We start from the raw sequence: 23,309 nt of genomic DNA, 5'->3' as shown, positions 1-23,309 counted from the left end.
GGCGAGGGCTGCTGCTGCTAGGCCGCGTCTCCATGGCAACAGGAGCGCGAGGGAGACGCTGGTCCGGCGGCGCCCTCGGCTTCCGCGGCCCCTCCCCTCTCCCGATCTGCGATTGGCTGGCGAGCGGGGAGGAGGCGGCGCCGGAAGTGCCTGCCGGGGGTTGCCATGGGTGCGGCGGTGGCGGCCGGGGGTCGGTGTCGGTGCTGGTGCTGCGGGAAGGGGCGGTGTCGGGCGGACCCGTGCGGGGTCCTCTGCCTGCTGCTTACGTACCTCAGTGTGGGCTACGCCGACTACGTCATCCTGGAGCATGTCCTGCTCCAGCCGGGCTTCCGGGGCAGGTAGGGCGCGCCAGCCCCGCAGGGAAGGTCCCCACCCCTTCGCTCTGCACATGCTCAGGGGCACGGTGCCCTTGGGATGCTTGGGATGGCTCGGTTTTGTTCCTCCCCCCGTCACCGGTTTCCTTGCCCCACGGTGTTGGGGGAAAGGAAAGAAGCGATGCCGGAGAAGGGCCGTAGCTCAGGGGCAGGAGGAGGTCGCAGGTTCTGTACTCTGCACATGCTCAGAGGTGCTTTCTCAGAGTTTTCTTGAAAGAAAGAAAAAAGGGGGAAAGTTTCAGAATCTACCTCGAGCCAAAATGTTGCTGCTGCTGTTATTGGACGTGTTTCCTGCCCTTCACCAATATTTTGCTTAGGATCAACCCAGCCGGCACAAAATGCCAGTGAGCAAACCTTCAGCTTCTCCAGAGCTCTGCATCGGTTTCGGTAATTCCAGGAGTGGGGTAGTGAATAACTACAAAAATGAGGCTGGATACTCATGGAGCCAACATCCAACCTAATTGCCTCCCCCCCCCTTACTTCCCCAAGTTCTGCTTTGTGCAACAACTGGCCTGATGAAGAAATCTGGTGGGCTAAAACCTTGCTCACTCTTTTGTGACATTTTGGTTGATTCTAATATAAGTATTGTCTATTAGTGGATTCTGGATTCCTTACCCTGTGAAATGCCCTCCCATCAGATGTCAAAGAGATAAACAACTACCCGGTACCTGACATTTAGAAGACATCTGAAGGCAGCCCTGTTCAGGAAAGTTTTAAATGTGTGACATTTTAATGTGTTTTTAATTTTTGTTGCAAGCCGCCCAGAGTGGCTGGGGAAACCCAGCCAGATGGGTGGGGTACAAATAATAAATTATCATTATTATAAGGCAGCCCTGCCCTTGTGGGACTTGCTCCTGGATAAGTAGGTAGAAGACTGCAGCCTTATTTTTTGTTGTTGCTTAATAGATGTATATTTTTTCCTTTAGTGCATGTATTTTCAGGGCACCAGCACAGGGCACAGTCATGGAGGAGGAGTCCTTTAATTTCTGTTAGTTAAATAGACATAATAATGGTTATGCAGAACCTGTATGTTTGAGGAAGTCTACCACTGAATACTTGTCACTGGGAGATTACAACAGAGAAAAGGCTGTATCCTTCAAACCTTGGTGGTGGTCCTTCATGAAGCATTTGCCTGGCTGGTAAATGGATGTTGGGCTAGAGACATACACCTGGTCCAGTTCAGCGTGTCTGCTATGTTTGGGTACATGGATTTTCTTACAGGTCCTGAGCATGCCTTTTTTTCTTACCTGGTGCCCACCTTTTTTATCTCCCGCAGTTTAGCTAAATTCTGCTATGATCCTAAACACACACACTAAGGAGTAAAGATCGAAAAACATGGGCTTTTACTTCCAAGAAACCATGCAGAGTCAGTTATTTATAGGCCAGGATCAGTAGTAACGTTTGACTTTGGAATTCTAAAACAGTGTTTCCTTCCCCTTTACACCCCCAATGCCACCCTTTGAAAGTGGGGAGTATCAAAAACACAACAGAACAACATAAAAAACCTCCACTGAGTATGTCCAATCATGGGGGGCCTTTTGGGTCCCAGCTGTAATAAAATGTGAATATGCTCCCTTTCATGCACAAAGTAATCCAAGACTTGCTGCATTAGTAAGATGATCCCTGCTTGGCTGTCAGAATGCATTGTTTGCAACCGGATAATAACGAGTTTTTGGGGATGATTATGATGACGCAGGGATAGAATGGGCTCTCGTATTTCACTGAGTTAGCCTTCTGGAAAAGCTGTTGGGAAAGGGGAAGGGGGGGGGGAGAAAAAGAAAGAAAGTTTGCGAGATGCTGATGACCTCACTGCTTCCATTTGTCACAGCCTCTGGTGTCCGTTCCATGCCGTGGCGTTCAACTTCATTGTCGTTATGCTCTTGGCCTGTCACACGCGAGCTGTCTTTGCCGACCCAGGTAAGCCACCTTCACCCCTTACCTGGGCCCTGTCTGTGTCATCAGCTTCCATGCTTTGCTCTCTCTCAGTGGAGGTTGGTAGGACAAAAGGCAGAGGGTCCTACAACAGCCAGAGCTAGAGCCAGCGACAGGCAGAGCCAGCTTATTCTAGTTTTCTTCCATCCTCCTCCTTCTTACTGAGTTCTTGAAGGGCAACATTGAGACTAAGGAGGAGAGGGCTGACTGGCCGTATTGGACTGCAAGTAGGCAGGTTGGTGGGAGCTGGCCAAGGACAAGCTGAGGCTGGTGGGGCCTTGAGGATCAGTCCATACCTGCTGCCTTGCGGAACCATCTTTGCGAAAGGAAAAGGCTGAGGAGTTGTCGTTTAGTCGTGTCCGACTCTTCGTGACCTCATGGACCAGAGCACACCAGGCACTCCTGTCTTCCACTGCCCCCCGCAGTTTGGTCAAACTCATGTTCGTAGCTTCGAGAACACTGTCCAACCATCTCGTCCTCTGTCGTCCCCTTCTTCTTGTGCCCTCCATCTTTCCCAACATGAGGGTCGTTTCCAGGAAGTCTTCTCTTCTCATGAGGTGGCCAAAGTACTGGAGCCTCAGCTTCACGATCTGTCCTTCCAGTGAGCACTCAGGGCTGATTTCCTTAAGAATGGATAGATTTGATCCTCTTGCAGTCCATGGGACTCTCAAGAGTCTCCTCCAACACCATAATTCAAAAGCATCAATTCTTCGGCGATCAGCCTTCTTTATGGTCCAGCTCTCACTTCCATACATCACTACTGGGAATACCATAGCTTTAACTATTTGGACCTTTGTTGGCAAGGTGATGCCTCTGCTTTTTAGGATGCTGTCTAGGTTTGTCATTGCTTTTCTCCCAAGAAGCAGGCGTCTTTTAATTTTGTGACTGCTGTCACCATCTGCAGTGATCATGGAGCCCAAGAAAGGCTGAGGAGTAAAGCTACACAAATCCAGAGTGGAGATCCTAATACTGTTGAATGGCGCCTTGTATCCCTCCTTCTGGCAACTCCTGCAGTCAAGCTGGGGCCAAATGTTTTGCTTTGCTTTGGACCACATCAGCAAGGCCTGAGAGGGGGGTCTTGTTGTCTGGGCATCCCAGCCTTCCCCCCCCCCACTGCCCAGCCTCGTCCCAATTGCCCTGGATGGACCGGCCTCCGCTATGCACACTTTCTCTAACCAGTACACGGTGACCTTATGGGACTCGATGTCCCAAAATGGGTTAATATTGGCCACAATCTTAAATGGCATTTCAAAAATGATTTGAAGTACAATCCTGTGTGCTTGGAAATAATGCCCCACTATGGCTAATAGGAATTCCCTCACAAGTATATGTGCACTTTCAGCTTCAGACAAATAATACAGGAAGGAAAGGGATTTATTTATTTTTTAAAAAATTAAGCTGCCCTTTATCCAAAATCGGATTTTGGAGCAGTATGCAAATAAAAAAAGAAAATGAAAGCAGCCAATAATGCAATAAGATTAAGAGGAATGAAATCACCCGACTAGCTAAGAACAAAATCATTTAAAATACCTGTGCAAATGGAAAGCCTAGTCTGAAAAGAATGCAGTGTCTACACGACATACTTTCCTTGGGAAGGCATTTCATAAACGGGCAACTTCTCAGTAGTGCAGGAATGTCCCGTGGCTCAGGAGTCACTGTGCTTGTTTGCCTTTGCCATTCTGCAATTCCATAACAGGACCAGGGCCTCGATCAAAGCGCCAGCCATGTCTGGAAAATCCCCCTGAGCCTTCAGGAATCCCTTGGATTGCATAAGTATCTGGGGGCAGGCAGACCTTCCTAATGAGGGAATGTCAGTCACAGTCAATCCAAATCTCACTAGAGACTGATGTGTCCATGTCAGCCTGGACACTCCCCGCCCCCCCACTCTAGCAAAGACCAGATCGAGAGTATGATTTGCAACATACACTGGCTGCGTAATGTTTTGAGACATCCCGTGGTTGCCATGGCAGCCATGAATTCCTGAGCTGGACCAGATAAGGCGGATGTGGCATTGACATCGAGACTCCCCAGAATTACTGTCTTTATGGTTAAAGACCATATCAGCTCAGACAAGGAGGTTGTTGGGCTTCAGGAGATCTTTGTTCTGTCTCTGCAGCCCAGCATCACTTCCCAGGTTTCAGAATTTTATGACTGCAACCCCACCCTGACCCTCCAGCCTGTGTTGCTGCTGTGCTGAGTACCCAGGCAGGCAAAGCGCAACAGGCTGGCACCCCTGAATGAGAACGTAGAACCTTACATTTAGGTCTTTGGGGGCAGGCTGGAGGGAACATCTCTTCACCTAAACAGCTGGGCAGCTTCCTGGTGGCAGAGGACACTGATAAAGGCTGCAGGGCAAGTGCAGTGATGGGAACTGTGTGCTCTCCTGGCCTCAGATGTCAGCTGCAACGTGACACCAGCAGCGCCTCTGATCTGATACTGGGAACAAAGCAAGGGATGGGCTTCCTCTTTCGAATACCAGTTGCTGGAAGCCCCAGGAGAGGAGAGTGTCCTTGTGCTCAGGTCCTGCTACATGCTTCCCAGTGGCATCTGGTTGGCCACTGTGGAAACAGGGTACTGGACTAGATGGAGCACTTTTTATTGTGCTATTTACGAGTTGTCTGGCCTCTGTGAAAGAGAGAATGCTGGACTAGACGGACCCGTGTCTGATTCAACAAGGCGTCCCATTCGCCATTAGGTGCCTTCTTCCCCAGCCCCTCCTTCCTATTTCAGTACCTTTTGCAGAATAGTAAACAACTGCTTGGTGTCCCCCACCCTTGCAAACAGAAGGGCTTTAGAGTCATTCTTTTTGAAACCATGAAAGTGGAGATTCCTGGGTCTCTCTCTGTGTTAGGAGCTGTATTCTAATCCTCAGTGGGGCACACTTTAGGCCACACCTATTGCCAGGCTGCCACCCCCCCCCCCCCAATCTGTGATGCTGCCTTTTCAGCATATCCAAGCAAAGCAGCTGCAGAAACTGGAGCTGCCCAGCCTTCCTTTGCCGGGTGTTGTTTTTCCGCAACTGCTTGCCCGGATCCTGCTGAAGGTCGTTGCCTTGGCTTCCTTGGAGGTGTCATCTTACCCTGGAAGAGGGCCCTTGGGCCTGTGGATCTTTGCGAGTGTTTATTATGGGATCAGCAAAAGCGAAGTCCTTGATCATCTTTTGCCAGTGGCATTTGGGACAGAAAGCTGAAGTGGCATATTTGACATTAATCAGCCTGCTCTGCACATTTCATCTTTTCTCTCTCTGTCTCTCCAAATGCAAAATCAAAATATTTATTGAGCAAATGTGCCTTTGTTGGCGTCACTGAGAGCTGGAACATCTCGATTGAGTAATGTGCCTGCATCATTGTTAGAAGTTCATTCTGTTCCCGTTTCTTGGAGTTTATTTAGTTCATGATATACTTTTGCAGGGTGGGAGGGAGAAGGAGAACAGCTCTGTTCTCTTGATCCTTCCACGCACATTCAGATTTTTCTGTGATTTCTTTGCTTAAAAATAAAAGAATTTCCTTGCTGGGTCAAAACTAAGATCCATCTAGTCCATCACTCCAGTAGTGAGCAATCATTAACTCCAGGAAAATTCATAAGCAGGGCATGAGGGATAAAAGCCACTTTTGCCTGTTTGTCCCAAGCATCAGACGCTCAGAGGTAAACCTGGAGGTTCCATTCCTAAATATGGCAGCTATTAAAGGGATAAAAAGGGAGCCAATGATTGATGCAGACTTGGTCAACTGGCAGTGGAGAAGCACACACACAAAAAGCATTTTTTTGGACATTTAAAACAGCTTTTTGTTGCTGAGATAAGAACCGCAAAAACTGAAACGAGAAAGTTAACTTTTTTTCTCTGCAGAAAAAAACGCCATGCTGGAAGTAATTAGTACCCCAGGGCTGGGAACCTGGACTCCAATTCCCATCAGCCCCAGCCAACACGATGGGAACTGGAGTCCAGCAACACCTGGAAGGCTGCAGGCTCCCCAGCCCTGCAGCACAACTCAGTGGGATCCCCTTGAGGCCTCTTGGTGGGTAAATGCGATTAGTGCATGCATGTATTTACACCCACTAAACAAAGATGAAAGGAATGGTAGATAACAGGGGGAGGTTGGAGGAAGAGCATAAGTAAATGGGTGTGAAGTTAATTTCTTCATCAGGCTGTCTCCTGTCTGTCTGTTCTGAGCCTTTTTTTTAAAAAAAACTTTCTTTCATTACTTTTTAATCTGTTCTTTTCCCCAAGGAGTTCAGGGTGGCACATTTGTTCCCCCCACACCTTGTATCTTCACAGCAACAATGTTAGCCTGAGGCCATATCCACACCTTGTACTTAAAACACTCTTATACCACTTTAACAGTCACAACTCCCTAACAGCCAGTGTGTGGGGTAGCGCAGCAGCTTTCCTGTTCGGCCTCCTGCCGACCCCAGAATATCAGTTCTTGTGGATATTTTTGGACACAGTATTTTTGGTCTGGATTGAAGAGAAAGCAGCAGAAAGGGCATTTAAAAGGTGTTGAGAGGGCGCCCCCCCCCACTTTACATGATGTCACTTACTTGTGCGGGGGTAAGTTTGGGGGACGCTGACGCCGCCTTTACTGTCTCTGACAGCGATGGGAGAACACAGCCATCAAGTCTGGTAGCCACCAATAGCCTTGTCCTTTATGAAACAGCTCCCCACCATAAAAAAAAATTAAAAAATCAATTAGATTTGACATGCTCACACCCAGCCTTGCCTGTGGCTCTCTTTCAGGCATGGTCCCGCTCCCAGATACAGCCATTGACTTCTCTGACTTGCGGAGTAGCGGCAGTGGCGGATCGCACAAGAACAGTCGGGTGAGTTGTTGCAAGGAGTCTGTACCTGGGGAGAGGGGAATGTGAAGCTGCCTTGCCCGTAGCCTAGGGGTGGGGAACCTGTGGCCCTCCAGATGGGGGCTGGATTCCCAACTCCCACTGGCCTCAACCAGCATGGCCAGGGTCAGGAATGGCAGGAGTTATGGACCAGCAATGCTGTGTTCCAGCTGCACGCTCCTCATACCTGCCTTAGCCCAGTGATTCGTCAAGCTCAACACCATCTAGCTGCAGCTAGTTACTTTAATTCTCTGCAGCTACCTTGCATTCAGGGACGCAGGTGGCGCTGTGGGTTAAACCACAGAGCCTAGGACTTGCTGATCAGAAGGTCGGCAGGTCAAATCCCTGCAACGGGGTGAGCTCCCGTTGCTCGGTCCCTGCTCCTGCCAACCTAGCAGTTCGAAAGCACGTCAAAGTGCAAGTAGATAAATAGGTACCACTCTGGCGGGAAGGTAAATGGCGTTTCCGTGCACTGCTCTGGTTCTCCAGAAGCGGCTTAATCATGCTGGCCACATGACCTGGAAGCTGTACGCCGGCTCCCTTGGCCAATAAAGCAAGATGAGCGCCGCAACCCCAGAGTCGGTCACGACTAGACCTAATGGTCAGGGGTCCCTTTACCTTTACCTTGCATTCTGACAAGCTGCTGGAGAGGTAAGCACCTTGTCTGCTGTGAATGCAAGGCATGCAGGCTTCCCCATCGGCACTGTGTTCAAAGCACAATCCTACCACTTTAAACTATCACGGATTCCCTCAAAGAATCATGGGGATTGTAGTTTGTTAAGGGAACTGAAAGTCCTTAGGGGGCTTCTATTCTGCCCACAGAGCTACAGTTCCCAGAGTTCCTTGGGAAGAGGGATTGACTGTTAAGCCACTCCAGGAAGGGTAGCTCTGCGAGGGGGAGAGGGGCCTTGTAGCAACTCACAGCATCCTTAGCAAACCACAGCTCCCAGGATTATTTGCTGGAAATCCAAAATGGCGACGCCCCCAAGGGCATTGTGGGAATCACAAAATGGTGGCTCACAGACCCAGGGCAAGGTCTCCTGTAATATACGGAGCAGTTTACAGTGGAAAAACAACATCAACAACAAATATAAAATTACTGAAACAACATCTTCAATAGAATGGCACCAAAGAGCAACAGTAATAGATTCCAGCTGCTTCTCCTCTTGTGGTCTCCAACGGAGCAGAGTTTCTGGGACTCTGACTCAGATCACCCCTCCATCCCACAGTCTTGCTTTATATACGCAGCTCCCGTGTTTATGCTTTATATATACAACTCACAGGATTGCTTTCTATAGACAATTGCAAGCAGTGCAGGGAGGCTGTGGCTTGCTGACCTTTTAAATTTCCCAGAATGCCCCAGGTGCAGCTTTAGCTCGGGGGCATGGTGTGAAATTAAAAGGGTGGCTGAGTCCAGCCTCCTGGTGCTTCTTGGAGCAGTGCTTTCATGGCAGGGAAAGGCTGACAGAGCCCACCGATGGAACCAGCCCTGGAGTCAACCCTGAAAAGGAACAGGCTTTTAGGCTACATGGGATTTGGGCCTGATTCAGCAGGGCTCTTCATAGGTTCATTCTGGAGCAGTCCAGTCCAGACAAAGGTTTAATCTTTCAGAACTTAAACCCCTTGTGTGCAGATGAACTGTAGTCTGAAGGAGGTGGTGTTAATTCCATTTGATGGTTTCTTGCATTTGCACCCTGCACTTTAACTCAAAAGGCTCTCAAAAATCAGCATGAAGGTGGCCCCTGCCCTTGGGCTTCTGTCCAAAGAGGATATGTCAGGCAAGGAAAAATGGAATGGGAGGGAGGAGGTGAAAGCAAGCTCAAGCACCATCAGAAACAGAAGCAGAGCAGGTGACAAACACCCTTGGGTTCCTCTGCCATCCTCTTCTTTGCCTCCCTAGAACAATGAGGACTGGACAGTGTGTAACCGCTGTGAGACATACCGGCCGCCCCGGGCGCACCACTGCCGCGTCTGCCACCGCTGCGTGCGCCGCATGGACCACCACTGCCCTTGGTGAGGATCCTGCCTTGATCTGTGTGTGTCAGGGTTCGATGGTGCCTTTTGCTCCCCCTTGCTTCCTCCCCAGAGAAGAGGGCTTCCCATCTCAGTCAGTGGTATGACGGACCCAGTGAGACAGCATCGGCCTCCCCAACCCCATCTCCTCTTTGGGAACCAGAAGAACCACCCTTTTTAATTTTAACTTGAGCTGTTGTCCCTAGGGAGTGGGGGGGGGGAGAGGAGGAACGTGGTTCAGTTTGCATATGAAGGCAAACCTCCCCAATTCCCATTTTCTGAAATGATTTGTGAACCAAAGCACAACCATCCTTCAAAATTCACACTATATTAAAAAAAAACCAATAAAAAAGAACTCTACGCTTCTCCAAATTTTGCATGCAGGTTAATTACCTATTTGTTAGAAATATACTTATCTGCCACTGTTCAGTAAAAGCAACAGTAGAGTGGTTTATGACAATGGTCTATGAAACCATACAATAAAATCCATATAAAAAGTTAAAATCAGAAAGCGGCTGGCTGTTGTGGAAAGATGGATGCTCAATTGTCCACCTAAACTGAACGGAATGGAAAAGTGCCCAGCAGGCATTTAAAGTTCTTTCACCCGGGTAACGTGTGCAAAAATGAATGTACTAACGCGTGCATGCAAATCCACGTGTTAGTGAAAATTACATACAGAACACATTATATTAGTTAATATTGCTTTGCAGAAATGACTGTATTAGGGGGAAATTGCATATACAAATGTGTATAGTAGGAGAAATTCACAGAAAAACGCTGATGAATTTCCATGAGAATTTTTTTTTTAATTGCAAACTCATGTGGAAATGTAGAGAGCTGAACTGAAGATTGGAGAAACTCGAGAGAAGCCACTTGACAGCTTCATCTCGTTCCTAGTTGTCCAGTTTTCTTTCTAACACGCCCAAACGCTCTCTTGGTAGGATCAACAACTGTGTGGGGGAACTGAACCAGAAATACTTCATCCAGTTTCTCTTCTATACAGGTATGTCGGGAACGTGCTACCGGGCTGTGGTTTGGGGGGGGGAGTTCCTGTGGAGGGTGGGGTGGGTCCCAGGACATTGTGGGTAGCAATTTACCTCCCTGCTTAATGCCCCACTGCCCCAAGGGCCCCTTCTTTGCCTCCCCAGAACAAAAAAATTAGGGTTTAAGGTTGCATTTGTTGGTTGAGCTGCCCTCGTTCCTGTCCGAAGAGCACTGGGGACTGAGGGATTGCGGCGACTGAAATCGATCCAGCCCAGTTTATTAGATGTCCCCTCTGGTTAATCTCTGAAATCAAAGCAGCGATCCCTGTCTTTCCCCACTAGGGGCTGCTCTTCTCCAAGGCAGGCAGTCTTCCTTTTCCTCCTCACTGTAAAACTTGGAATTGTTCTCAGCTTCTGACAAGTTTCTTTGTCTCTTTGAGGGTTGAGAGTCCTTGTTTGCTTGTTTACCTGCTTAACTTTTAATGTCCTTCGTTGCTTCCAACTCACCTCCCACCAACTGAGTGATTCATAGAATCACTTAATCATAGAGGAGTTGGAAGGGTCATCTAGGTTCATTGCTTCCTCCAGCCACTCTCCTCGTTCTGCCTTCCTACCCCTTTGCTCCTTTGCCAGGCTGCCCCCTGCCAATGCCTCCCTCCCAAGACAAAATAACACTTTCCTCTCTTGACTTATCAAAACCTAACATTTTGTGTAGAGCAGGGGTAAGCAGCCTTGGACCAGAGCAACCTTGACCCTTGGCCTGATGTCAGAAGCCCTCTTCAAAGAATCAGTTCAGACCTCTGGCAATAGCAGCCTGTTCCTCCCTGGGAGACTTCTGGGAGGAAGAGCATGGTGCCAAGAGAGAGCAGGGAGATGGGTGTCAGGAGAAGGAGACAGGGGAGTCAGAGGGAGAGGACATTTTTAACTTTGGATGTTTCATTGCGTTTTTAATATTTTGTTGGGAGCCACCCAGAGTGGCTGGGGCAACCCAGTCAGATGGGCGGCATAGAAAGAATGAAAATGTTACAGTCATACCTTGGGTTGAAGGAGCTTTGGGATGAATATTTTTGGGTTGCGCTCCGCAGCGACCAAGAAGTAATGGAGTTTGTTACTTCCGGGTTTCGCCGCATGCGCAGACACTCAAAATGCCGTCACCCGTGGAAGCGGCGAATCGCAGCACGCGCAGGCACGGGTTGTGTTCGCTTCAGGATGCGAACGGGGCTCCAGAACGGATCCTGTTCACATCCAGAGGTACCACTGTATTAAGTTGGAGTGGTTCCACTGACCACCAGAATGCAGCCCCTGACAGATTGCTCCCAGGAGAATGTGACTCCAGACTAAAATAAAATGAACCCCCACTCCCTACCCCTGCTGTAAAGGATTTGGCTTAACCCCTCATTCTTACTCACTATCTCCTTTATCTCCTGCTCTTGCAAGCTAGAAGTTTGTTGAAAGTCGAAAAAGTCTAAGGCATCTGGAAGTTGAGCAGAAAGCCTGTCTCCCCACCCAAAAAACCCTTTCAAGCTTCAGCGCTGTCCTGACCATACTTGGGGATTTATGACATGTATCCTTGAGGGAATGATGAAATGCACAATGCCTACGTTGATAACCCTTTTTTCTTTTCGTGTTTCCTCTCCCTCTTGGCCTTCGCTGACCTGGTTCTCCGGCCACAGGCTTGGCCAGCCTTTACGCCATGGGGCTGGTCTTGACCACCTGGCTTTGGCCCACGGACAAGAGCTCAGCCGGGAAGGCCGAAGGAGCCGAAGGAGGCGTTTCCAACAATCGCATCCAAATGTGAGTCCCACTTCTTCCTCCTGCCATCAAGCTAAGGATTCTCCCCTCCCCCTCCCCTCCCCCCATTGCTGGGGCAGGGAGAGTTCTAGAGACCCTGTAGATGCCTCAGTTCGGCCTTTTGCAAAAACAAAAAAATTAATAAGAAAGACGAACGAAAGAAAAGAAATTGCCATGTCACACAGTTCTTGCCAAGAACAGCTGGAGCTCCAGAGCTTTGGCTCAATGCCAAGGGGAGGGGAGGAGGCTCCATGCTGGCTTTTCTATAAATGAGCAGCACACCCTCCCTCCCTCTCCCCCTCTCTCTTTGGAAAATGGGAGCAGCCGAGGGTAGGGCGTTGTCCCTTCGTCCAACCCCCGCAGCCTCCTCGCCTGCTTCCTCCTGCTTAGGGTCTCTCTGTCCACAATCGTGGGGGTGGGGGAAGGCTCCCCCCCTCCCGTTGAGGGCTGTATTCCCCTGCTGCCACGGGCTATTTATTTATTCTGTTTCACTTCTGAATCGCTTCCTGCGAACGTGACCTCGAAGCGATTTAAGCAGCGAAGGGATCAGCGTTAGAACAATTTCACGTGGAGAAGAAACTGAAAGAATGGGTTATACCACGTTCGAGTTCTCCAGTTAATTAGGCATGCCTAACGTAGGCCCCATCTGCACTCTGCATTTAGAGCAGTATCATACCACTTTAAATAGTCACGCTTCCCCCCAAAGAATCCTGGGAACTCCTTTGTTACGGGTGCGGAGATCTGTTTGGAGGCACCTCTCCACCCCCTCACAGCGCTACAATTCCCAGAGTGGATTAACAAGTAATCCCTCTTCCCGTGGAACTCTGGGAATTGTAGCTCTGTGAGGGGAATAGCTGTTTGGAGGTGCCTGGTACACATGTGAAGCACAGCTCAGCCCTATTTTAAAAAATAGTCCCGTGCGCTCTGCGGCCCCTCCGGAAACACAAGTTGGAGTAGTAGTGTTCCTAGTTAACAGACTGACTGTACTTTCCCCTTTCCTCCTTCTAGTGCTCACCGCATCATCTTGCTGGTGGAATCCATCCTCTTTGGCCTCTTTGTCACAGTCATATTTTATGACCAGGTTGGTTTTAAGGCTTGCAGCGGGGGGGGGGGACACTTGGTTTTTTAATTGTTTGGCAACCTTTTTAGTTTGTCAGCCATTTATTAAAAACAACAGCAACGCCCCCCAACCAATTATTTTTTTACAAATTGTTCCAAATCAATAAATTTTTAAAATAGTTTATTTATATGTCACCTTTCCACACTGAGCTGGGCCCAGTGTGGCTACAACACTTATTAGCAAAACGCAAAACTTTGTAGGCTGGGAGAGAAAGCTGTTGTCAAAATGAATCCATAAATTGAAGCAAGTTTAAAGAAAGCAGCAATTTAACAACATTGGAATGGATTCTGTACTAGAAATAATCTAGACTTGAATATGCCAGCACAGAGCAATTTTTTAATATTTTATTTTACAAGCAATTAAGTTCCAGCTGCTGGCGCTGGGCTGATTCCACTCCAAAGAGCCTCAGCAGCCTGACTAAGACACAGTTCAGAGAGGGAGGGGTCTTCTCACTAGGCGTACAGCTGGCTCCCTCATCTCTCCTCTGGAGAAGAATTAACAGCAGCAAAAGGGAGATGCTGGGGAGGGCAAGAGTGGCAAGTCCTCTTCCCCAGCCTTCTTCCAGTTGCTGGTGCTGGTTTTCCTGCAGAGGACTAGAAGAGAAACCGTGTCCATGGCACAGACACTATCAAATATCAGCAGCTGCATGGAGCTGCCTTGTAAAGTGTCCAATCAGTGGACTGTGGAGCCCAAGGTGGCCTCTTTTAATTGGCAGTGGCTCTCTACGGTCTTGGCAGGCGTTGTTGCTGTACGTTGGAACTGGGGAGGGTGGGGGCGACTTCAAGCAGTGTGCTGTACCATTGAGCTATGAGCCCCACTGAGTATAGGGTGCAGCTTTTTGCAGGTTGGGTCCTCTCTACTGTGAACAGCAGTGGTTTCCCAATGTCTTGTTAGATCTTACTGTGAATCATGTACATCAGGCTTGCATATTTATTGAGATGTTTCTGTTGGTTTATTGTTTGTGGCTAAATTTTGTTACATTTTGGTAACTGTTAGAGTGAATTATGTACGTTTTTTGAGGTTGCAAGTAGGGCTGAGCGATATCTGGATTTCAGCATTGTGATGTATCACCAGCTAAACATCACAATATATTGATACACCACAATGTCTGAAATTAGGCTGGAGCTATGTAGAGGCATTGGCTGGCTTCACAATTTTTCCTGCATCATGATTTTTGCATAGCAACCACACACACATCGAGATTTGTGATATATTGCCAGGTCAAAAATTACGAGAGTCACATAGGTGTAGCATTTATGTTTGTATTTTTGTATTGTCGGTATTTGAGTTGGTGTAATTGTGTGGTTGTACGTGCATTATAAATAATAAAGTTTTTTCTTTAATGAAAAAAAAATAAAAATTATGAAACTGTTATCACAATATGGACTTCAAACTGGTTTTGGACGATATATTGATATCTCATCCAGCCCTAGTTGTAAGCCACCTTGAAGGAGGTTTAACTGTAGGAAGGCTGCATACAGATAGAGCAATGAAGCATCACGGCTATCACAGTGTGTTGTTCAGGGACTAGGGGGACAGGTGGGCAAGGTTTCAGATTTTGCCCAGGACCTCCTGAGGTGCCAAGGATAACCCTCCCCCAAAAAAGATGCACCGGTGGTAGTGCTATTAGGAGAAAGTGAATGTTAGTATCGCATGGAGCAAAAGACAGACACAAGTGCTTGTGTGTGTGTGTGTTTGTGTGTCTCAAAACATATCCTGCCCACCCCCTAACTGCCTAATGTGCATCACTTCTCCCAGCTGGTCTCCATTATCACAGACGAGACCCCAATTGAGCAGCTGCGCAACCGGCTCCTGAAAGAGGCACGGCGGGAAGTCTCGCATACGCGGAAGCCCAAGATCGCCCTCCTGCGGGAAGTCTTTGGCCGAGGTAAGTCTGGGGTGGTGATGACTGGCATATGTTCTTGCTGGTCCGTTAAAGCAGTGCCGGGAAGCCAGTGGCCCTCTAGATTAGGCAGAGAGAACCTCCAGATGTTGCTGTGCTACAAGTCCCATCATCCCCAGCCGTCATGGCCAGCGACGCTGGGAGCTGTAAATCAGCAACATCTGGGGGACCAGACACACACCTGTATCTGGAAGATGCTGAACTCCAGCTCCCATCATTCTGTGCCATCACCCATGTTGGTTGGGGCTGATGCGGGCCGGGGGTCCATCCTCAGCCAGAGGGCGCTGGATTCCCTGTCCCAGCATTAGAGGCAAGCATCCACAATGAGCCTATTAAATGATGATGACCCCCTAAGATCACTCATGGTTGCCAGATTCTTGATCAGCGTTCTATCCCTAAAGAAGAGAAACGGACTCCTGTGCGGCTCGGATAATCCCTCTAAACTATGATCTATGTTTTAGGATGTAATTAGGTGATATCACCATTGATGTCTTCTACTAATTTATGAGTAGAGGGTGATGATTATGTTACAAATTTACTGTAATGTATAATGTTGGTCTTTTGTTTTTGTTTTGCTTTGGTTCTTGTCTGTTTTTTGTAAGTTTTGGCGGTTTTAAATTTGGAGGTTTAAGTACATTATGTTGGTATGGGAAACTGTCGTGTGATGGGCCAATGGCCGTAATAAAGTTCAATACAATACAATACATCCACAATGAGCTGTGTGCCTCCAACCCTCCTTCCCTCTCTCACCACCTAGGTCTCGTCATCTGCTGGTTCTTCCCGTGCAACTGCAGCTCTCCGTCAGCCAGCGGACCCTCCTACAGCTACTTGCCCAACTACGACGTGTGACTTCCTGGGCTGCTCTCTCTTCGTGCTCTCTTTCTATTGGTGGAGGCAGAGGTTCCGTTCAGTTTCATTGGCCACCTTCTGTGGAGGCAATGGTGGCTGCAGTTTCTTAACGTTTTCCCCCAGGCGGGGAAACAGTTTTCTTGGGAGGGGAGTGTTTGCGTGCGTGTATGTGTGTTTTTGTGTGTGTGTGTGTACTATAAGTGTTGATGCTCTTCATCCCAATGGGAACAGAGCACGCTCTCCCTTGAAGTGGAGCTCAGCAGGAGGTCCTCGTATTTTGAACTCTTGGCTCAACCTGTGTAACACTCAGAACTGGGGTGCTGCACACAGCAGAGATCACTCTCAGAAGCGGCCCTTAATGCGTCTTGGGCCCTGGTGTGAAGCATGTGAATTTGAGCCCCTTCCTTCCTTCCTTCCTTCCTGCCTCACCTTGCCTGTGAAGGCCGTATTTAAGCCCTGCGTCCTTTACCAGGTTTCCCAAAGAGATCAAGCTCTGGCCTATCTAATAATAATAATAATAATAATAATAATAATGCGGGCATTAGCCTCCTACTCTGGAGAGCTGTGACCTCTGCCCACTAGGGACCCCAGCCTTGCTTTTGTTCACCTGATTTCAGCCCTGGGGGTGGCAGTGTTTGGTACATGCTTCCACTTCAAGCTTGCTTCAGCCTCTGATGCTCTGCTGTGGCCTGGAAGCACATCGAAGGCTGATGGTGAACAGCTGTCCCAGAGGAGGGAGTACCTTGTATTAGCAACCTCCTTGGGGTTTCCTTTTTCAGAGGGCGGGGGCTGGCTGCCCTCCAGTGGATGTGACCACAGATAGCTCAGGTGGGTGTTAAGAGCACGCAGCCGCACCTCCCCACACGGCACCAGCCACATCAGGATCTCTGCTTATCCTTCTGGTTTGCTGTGAGCATTGTGTGTATATTGCCTTTCAGCACATTCCCAGCAGTTCCTTGAGCTTTCTTGAAACATAAGAGTCGGAACATCATGCTTTGTGGTGCGCAGGGACTTGCTGCATCCTCTGCTTGGGGAGGTGTTCAGGAGGTTTCTGTCATTTTGGTGTCTAATCGCTGGGGGGATTCCTTGTTTCCTTTGCTGGATTGGCCCCCACCCCAAGGTTCCCCGGAGGCCTTGAAATTAAGAGGCTGGGTTTCCAGCATCATTTGAGCTGCTCATTAACTGGAGAAAAGAGAGGCCTAGGGCTTTTTTTCAGCTGGAGCACACCGGAGCATGGTTCCGGCACCTCTCAGGTGGGTGACATTGCAGGCCAGCACCCTCCCACCTGCTTCTTGCCTTTACGTACTTCCGAGAGGCCCAAAATGAACATTTCAGGTCAAAAGCGAAGCTGGCCAGCATGTGAGTCTACATTTTTTTTAGATCTATGTCTCCACCTAGCCGCAGTTGGTCAAGCTATGGGGTAGGGCCAATTCGTATTTCCATTTCTTCAGTCCAATTCCCGTATAGCGGCAGTGGGCTTTAAGCTGTCCAGCCAGGCCTCTACTGTTGCACGTGGGCGTGTTTGCACGAGGGCCCTTCCAAGCTGCCCTAGCCACCTGCCTGAATCTAAAAGAATGGGGCGGGGGGCGGGGCACATTTATTTGACCTGTACCAGAACCAGGGGCGACCCCCAAACCAAACAGCTTGCCGTAGTTTTTATCACCTCCGTGGCTGGTGAACACTGCTGTTGTCAAACAGGCATCTGTCTATTCAAGGCTGCCCCGAGTCACCTGGCAACTTGCTGTAGCAACTTCATGGTGAGTTCTGGCACCTATTTTTCTGGGGGGGGGGGGCACCAGAGAAGCCCTTTTTAGTAAAGGGGAGATTCTCCTGCCCCTAGTACTTCAGCAGAGGGTGGCGGCCCCCTCTGAAATAATGACTCCCTGAAACTCATCTTAAAATGGTGGCTGGTATCCATTAGAGTTTGTAGGGCAGAATCTGGGAGCCCTGCAGGAGGCGGAGCCAGAGGCAATGACAGGCAGAGCTGCAAGCAATGAGTGGCAGAGCCAATGGAGTCTAGTTTTGTCCCCATCCTTTTCCCGAGACTGAGGAGGAGGAGGGTGACAGGCAGGGCCCCACCTTGGACCGGCTGTAAGTAAGAAGGCAAGCAGGCTGGGGATGGCTGAGAGCGGACTAAGGGTTGTGGGGCAGTGCCCCATTCCCCTGAATGGAGCAGCCTCCACTGCCTTTCAAAGCACAAGAAGTGTGTCGCATTTGATACCCATTGTGTCATGTGTTTCCCCCACACCCCCGACTTGCTAATCCTACACTGCTGCCCTTGGGTTGGGTGGTACTTATCTATTTATTATGTTGCCTTATAGCCCAGGCTTCGATTCTACTTCTCAAGGCGGCTAGAAATATATCATGTTAGAATAGAATATGTTTTTAAGTATGCTAAACGGGTAAAGCAACTAAGCAGCAGCATTGCAACCAAAAGCAGAGAGGAAGGCCTCTTCTAACACAATGCCCTGTGCATGTGCATTGTCTGAAAACGAAGCATGCCTTCTGTTTCAGAAGTGTTTTTACCCATGTGCAAGTTGAAATGGCAAACTAAATCTAGCCAGGCTCATACAGCGTACAGTAATTGGTTTTAAAAAATAAATAAATCAGGTTGCAGCCTTACTTTCAGCAGAGTGCTACAACCTGGGGAGTCAGTGTGAGACACCCTCCCCCAGATGTTGCTGGTTTCCATATCCTGTCCACTCCAACCAGCATGGTTCGTGGTCAAGGGATAATGGGGGTAGTAGTCCAGCCACATCCCTATACTGCAGCATTCTCATTCCCCCACTCCTTTCTACACGCTGTGTTAATTCCCTGTGCTCTGGTCTGTGCTAGAATGAGGCTTTTTTCTACCACTATCTCCCTGATGCCTGACCCTGCTATCCATCCAACTTTTTTAAAAAGCGGGGTGGTTTTCGCTCAGACTTGGCAAACAAGTTTTGAGCTGCGAACCTAACTGTGGCACGATTGGGGTGTGTGTGTGTGGTGAGGAAGGGAAAGAATGTCTCTGGGATTTAATTGGGATAATTTCCTACCCTCTAATGAAAGTCTAGACAGCCCCAGATGCAAGTGTCAGGAACTGGAGGGTGAGCGATTGATTGCCCCCGGTGCCCTGCGGACAAAGCAGCTCTGGCTGTGGATTAAGTCTTAAGTGTTCTGCCGCTTTATTTATTTTCTCAGGATGTGTTTGCACTGATGCTTCGTTTAATAACAGGATGCCACTTGTTCCCTTTGAACCAAATGTGATGCCCGCCCATCTCAAAGATGAGCAGCTTGTTTTGCAAACCCCACAGACGATCGGTCTTGACATCTTCACGCTCGAGAGGGTGCCAAGGAGCAAGGAATCCGGCAACTGGAGCACATTTTGCTGCTGCTTCTTTTTTTTCAAAGCAAGGTTCCGGTCCTCATTGCTGCAGAGAATAGCCAAATTTCTGATTTAAAAGAAAGAGAGAAAGAAAATATCTCTCACTCGGGAATCCAGTGCTCTGAAGGAGTCTCCTCATTTCTTTGCACAGTTATCGGGCTCCCAAAGTTAAGACTCTGCTAACCCTACTCTTAGAATAGTCTCATTGGAATTAATGAACACAACTGACTTAGATCTATTAATTTCAGTGGGTCTGTCTTGAGTAAAATTTAGTCAGTCTGTTCTCAGCAGGGGCACAGGAGGCAGAGTTGTGGCACTACTGCACACTGGGGCAAGGCAGCAGCGGGCTTTGCCACCATCCCAGCAAGGACGGTGCCGCTGCCAGGAGATCACTGCTGCTGCTCTTCTGCCCCTTTTGCATGCCTTTGCTGCCTGCCCCACTTTTGGTCATCTGCCCTAGTATTGCGATTTGCAGCTTTAATCTTCCAGTCTCTCCACCACCCACTACCCAGATCAAAACCTGTGCAATGATTCCCTCCGAAAAAGATATATTGCCGTTCCGAACATTCCTGCATTGCAGGAGGTCGGGCTAGATAACCCTCAAGGTCCCTTCCAACTCTTAAGATTCTAGGAGTCTAAATTATTGTAGGTCATTTCATTCCAGTTACATCACTTCATTCCAGTTGCACAGTTTGGGAACTTCTGTTTTGTTAGTGCAAAACTCCAGACTCTCATCGCTGAGCTCTCTTCTGCTGGGTGGCACAGAGGAAAAGCTGCCTTCAGTTGCCTGTATAAGATCCAGGCTTTTGCATCCCTTTGTTTTTTTCTTCTGCTGGGCCTAGTCTTCAACCAGCCATCCAACACCCTGAACCTCTGATAGATGACAGGTGTGAGACTTTGGCAGGCAAAGCCCTCCCTGTCCTCCCCCTGCTGTCTAGAAACGTGTTGTTGTTTTTCCTAAAAGAGCATGCATCTTCAGGATATAGAATCCTTTGCTTGTGTCTTGCAGTGGTGTTGGAATCTTAACACAGCTCTCGTGGCCCCGGTCTCTTAACTACGCACAGCTTGAACGGCATCTTATATGGAGGCCAAGCACAACTGGGAGACGGGCAGAAAGTAGACTGGGATCAGCGGGTAGCTCTCTGGATGACTTTGATTTGGCAAGGGCTTCAGATTCCTGACTGTTTAACAATGACAACAACCGAGAAGTCTCTTCTCCCTTCTCAAATTAAGCTGCTGAAACAAAGAAAGAAGGGGAGACTAGGAGTGGGTTGGGGGGAGGGGGGCTGTGAGCTCAGTCTTGATGTCAAAAACAGAGTCCCAGGAGCAGCGTGTGCATTCACGCTTGGTGCCCTGTTCCTGAAATCCCCACCGCCTCGTCTGTAGAGGAGCAGTTAGCTTTCTCAAGAAGTCATCTTAGCTCTCTCAGTTGTGAATGTGAACATTGCACTCAGGTCCTGTTTGCAGGCTTCCCCTCGAGGTGTCTGGCTGGCCACTGTAAGAGCAGGCCGCTGGCAAGGAGACCTTTGATTTGATCCAGCGGCCTGTCTCCTCTTATTTTGCTGTGGTAGTGGGGATGCAAACATGCCTTTAAACATAATAATGCAACAGCAGATTGGTGGAGCGGCAACAACAATGGTCTCTCTGTAGGAAAGGGGAGGTGGGCCGACCTTGCCCTAGTCGCTGACGCCACAGACTTGCTCATCCATGCACGCTCAGCAGGCATAGCGCCCCAGCGCTCACTGGCATGTATGAATGAGCCGTCGCAGGTCTAACTCGACAACTGGAGGGACCATAACACTTCCAGTGCAGTGTTAGCTAGCTGGAGTCCAGCTGCCTGTTGAGTATGCAGTCATTTAAGGGCTGATCCACAGAAATTTGTGCTTGAGGGGAGGGGGGGTTGGCCACAGACAGGGGCCGTTGCCACACTCCAAAAATGTGTGTTTTGGGGTTGGGGGCCCAAAGGGGGTGCTGCTATGAAGCCTGACCCTGTTGCAGCCTAGCAGTATTATAACATAACGGGTCATCTCTGTATGTATTTGCTCTTTGTATTTACTGCAAGGATTTTTTATATATAAAAACATTTCCTCCTCCCCTTCTCACTGAATTCTGTTTGGAGGCGCTTCTTCTTTATTTGTGGCTCAGTCGTTCCCCCACAGCAGGCACAATCAGTTCCCCTGGCCCTCATCCGATCTTAATTTTAAAATCTCAGCCGGAGAGGCTAACCGTTTCTGCGTTCCTCCCCGTCCCACACACCCAGATTCCCCACCCCCTTCTAAGACCAGGAGTGGAAATTGCAGCCTCTGTACGGGCTCTGGAATCCGAGCCGGCAGCTCCGTGGCCTTGGGAGATTTGGGGAGTTGGAGATGGGCCCAGGAACCTTTCAGCGCCTGAGTGAGTCAGAGAAAAGCGATGCAGGAGGTGAACGTCTGGAAAGAAGATTTGAAGAGGCAGCAGGAAAACATGGAGGAGGAGATGTAGCGACAATCCTTCTTCTGGACCTCACCTTTGAGGACTCCTTCCTTTTTTATTTTAAAGCCTGGAACCCAATTTTTTGCTTTGTGCGTAGGTCCAAGCAGCAGAGTAACAAAAACAGCTGCCATGCAGGCGTTGGGAGGCTACGCCTTAAAGGAAGAGGGATTTGCCATTAGGAGGTGACGGGAATGGCCAGCTTGTGAACGTTGGGAAATTCAGGACAGACAAAAGCATTTCTTTACACACAACACGTAATGCAACTATGCAATTTGCTCCCTTAAGAAGTGATGGCCACCATCTTGGATGGCTTTAAAAAGAGGATTGGACACAATCTTGCAGAATCAGGCTGTTGATGGCTTCCAACCACTGTGGCTGTGTTCAGCCACTACCGTTGGAGACAATATGCCTCACAGTACCAGTTGCCAGGAATCACAAATGGGGTGAAAGCTGCTGTTGCGCTCGGGTCCTGCTTGTGGGTATCCCACCAGCATCTGGTTTGTCTGCTGTGAGAACAGGATGCTGGACTAGATGAGCCACTGGCCTGATCCAGCTGGATTCTTCTGTTATTCTTGAGTATTTGGCTGGGCACCACTGCTGATGCCAGCCCTGTCCCTACCATGTCAAGTAGCCCCAGGTACCTGTATCTAGTCACTCTTTCTGATTTCCCATAATATCCCCTGCTTAGTATTGGTGCCTTGCAAGACATCTTCAGGAGAAGAAAAAGCTAAGGCGTCAAGCCTACACAAATCCATAGTTGAGTCCCTAAGACGGTTAGAGGGTGCCTGGTATGCCTCCTTCCGGCAACTCCTGCAGCCAAGTTGGTGCCAAACATATTGCTCTGCTTTCCTTTGAATCACATTGGCAAGGATGAGAGGGGGGGTGGCTTGTCATCTGGGTAGCTCAGGACCTCCATAACACACTGCTCAGGTTTGTGCCCCAGAGACGTCACTTTGGTGCTACAAAAGCAGCAAAAACAATGTGGGAGGCAACAGTTATAATCTTGTCGGAAGGGATACCATACACCATCTGCCCCAGCTGCAACAAAACATGTCTCTTCCGTATCTGTCTTTGCAGTCACAGCAGGTGCTGCAACCTTCCAACAGTTTGACTTCACTTCTCCATTGGTGCCTTTTGGGAAATTTAAAGGCTGGTCCAACCCATCTGCCTGGAAAGTGGCCTCCATAACCGAGTAAACTCAGCAAAGTCATTAACAGACAAAAGAGTTGCCTTCTAAAATTTGGATGGTTGTGGCACAGCCTGTTCTCCATAGACAACAGTCTGCCACACGACCTCATCCCCTTACAGATAGTATGGGTGTCATAACGTTCATATAATTTTGAAGTGTGTGTCCTCCGGAATTCCTGAGGCACTGCATACCAAGCCCAAAGCAAGATCTAACAAGGCGATATTGTTGCACTTTCCTCTCCTAGCAGGCCGCAGTCAGCTTGGCCAGTGGCCAAGGGTGTCTGGTTCCCCCACCCCAAAAGTATAAAATGTTCCCTCTCTCATTTACAGCTTGAAAGCTTTTCTTTCCCTAGCGAGGGAAGCCGAGGTCCGGCTTTTCACTGCTTCTTGATGAAACCGCCTTAAAGATACAGATGATATTGCTTCAGGGTCGCATCTGGCCAACAGGCTGCATTTTGGCCAGCTGAGCTCATGGGGTCAGAGACAA

The 23,309-nt window shown here is 49.0% G+C and overlaps 1 protein-coding gene across 1 annotated transcript; it reads left to right on the top strand.

Moving 5' to 3' along the window:
• Positions 1-146: 146 nt before the first annotated feature.
• Positions 147-21,261, top strand: LOC128403634 (palmitoyltransferase ZDHHC3-like). The gene is made up of 9 exons (XM_053368591.1): positions 147-338; positions 2,203-2,291; positions 7,042-7,124; positions 9,040-9,152; positions 10,094-10,155; positions 11,809-11,929; positions 12,935-13,007; positions 14,805-14,934; positions 15,707-21,261. Exons 1-9 carry the CDS (start codon positions 166-168, stop codon positions 15,796-15,798), a joined length of 936 nt encoding a protein of 311 aa, XP_053224566.1. The 5' UTR covers positions 147-165; the 3' UTR covers positions 15,799-21,261.
• The last annotated feature ends 2,048 nt before the right edge of the window (positions 21,262-23,309 follow it).

The sequence above is a fragment of the Podarcis raffonei genome, chromosome 16, assembly GCF_027172205.1.
Source record: "Podarcis raffonei isolate rPodRaf1 chromosome 16, rPodRaf1.pri, whole genome shotgun sequence".
Lineage (NCBI taxonomy): Eukaryota > Metazoa > Chordata > Lepidosauria > Squamata > Lacertidae > Podarcis > Podarcis raffonei.
This window is presented reverse-complemented; position numbering and strand designations above follow the sequence as displayed.

What these genes read in the sequence shown, in the direction of transcription:
- LOC128403634 (XM_053368591.1), top strand. Translation starts at nt 166, where the DNA reads ATGGGTGCGGCGGTGGCGGCCGGGGGTCGGTGTCGGTGCTGGTGCTGC. An exon ending in ATGGACCACCACTGCCCTTG is followed by an intron (nt 9,153 to 10,093) that starts GTGAGGATCCTG and finishes CTCTCTTGGTAG; the next exon opens with GATCAACAACTGTGTGGGGG. An exon ending in TCCAACAATCGCATCCAAAT is followed by an intron (nt 11,930 to 12,934) that starts GTGAGTCCCACT and finishes TCCTCCTTCTAG; the next exon opens with TGCTCACCGCATCATCTTGC.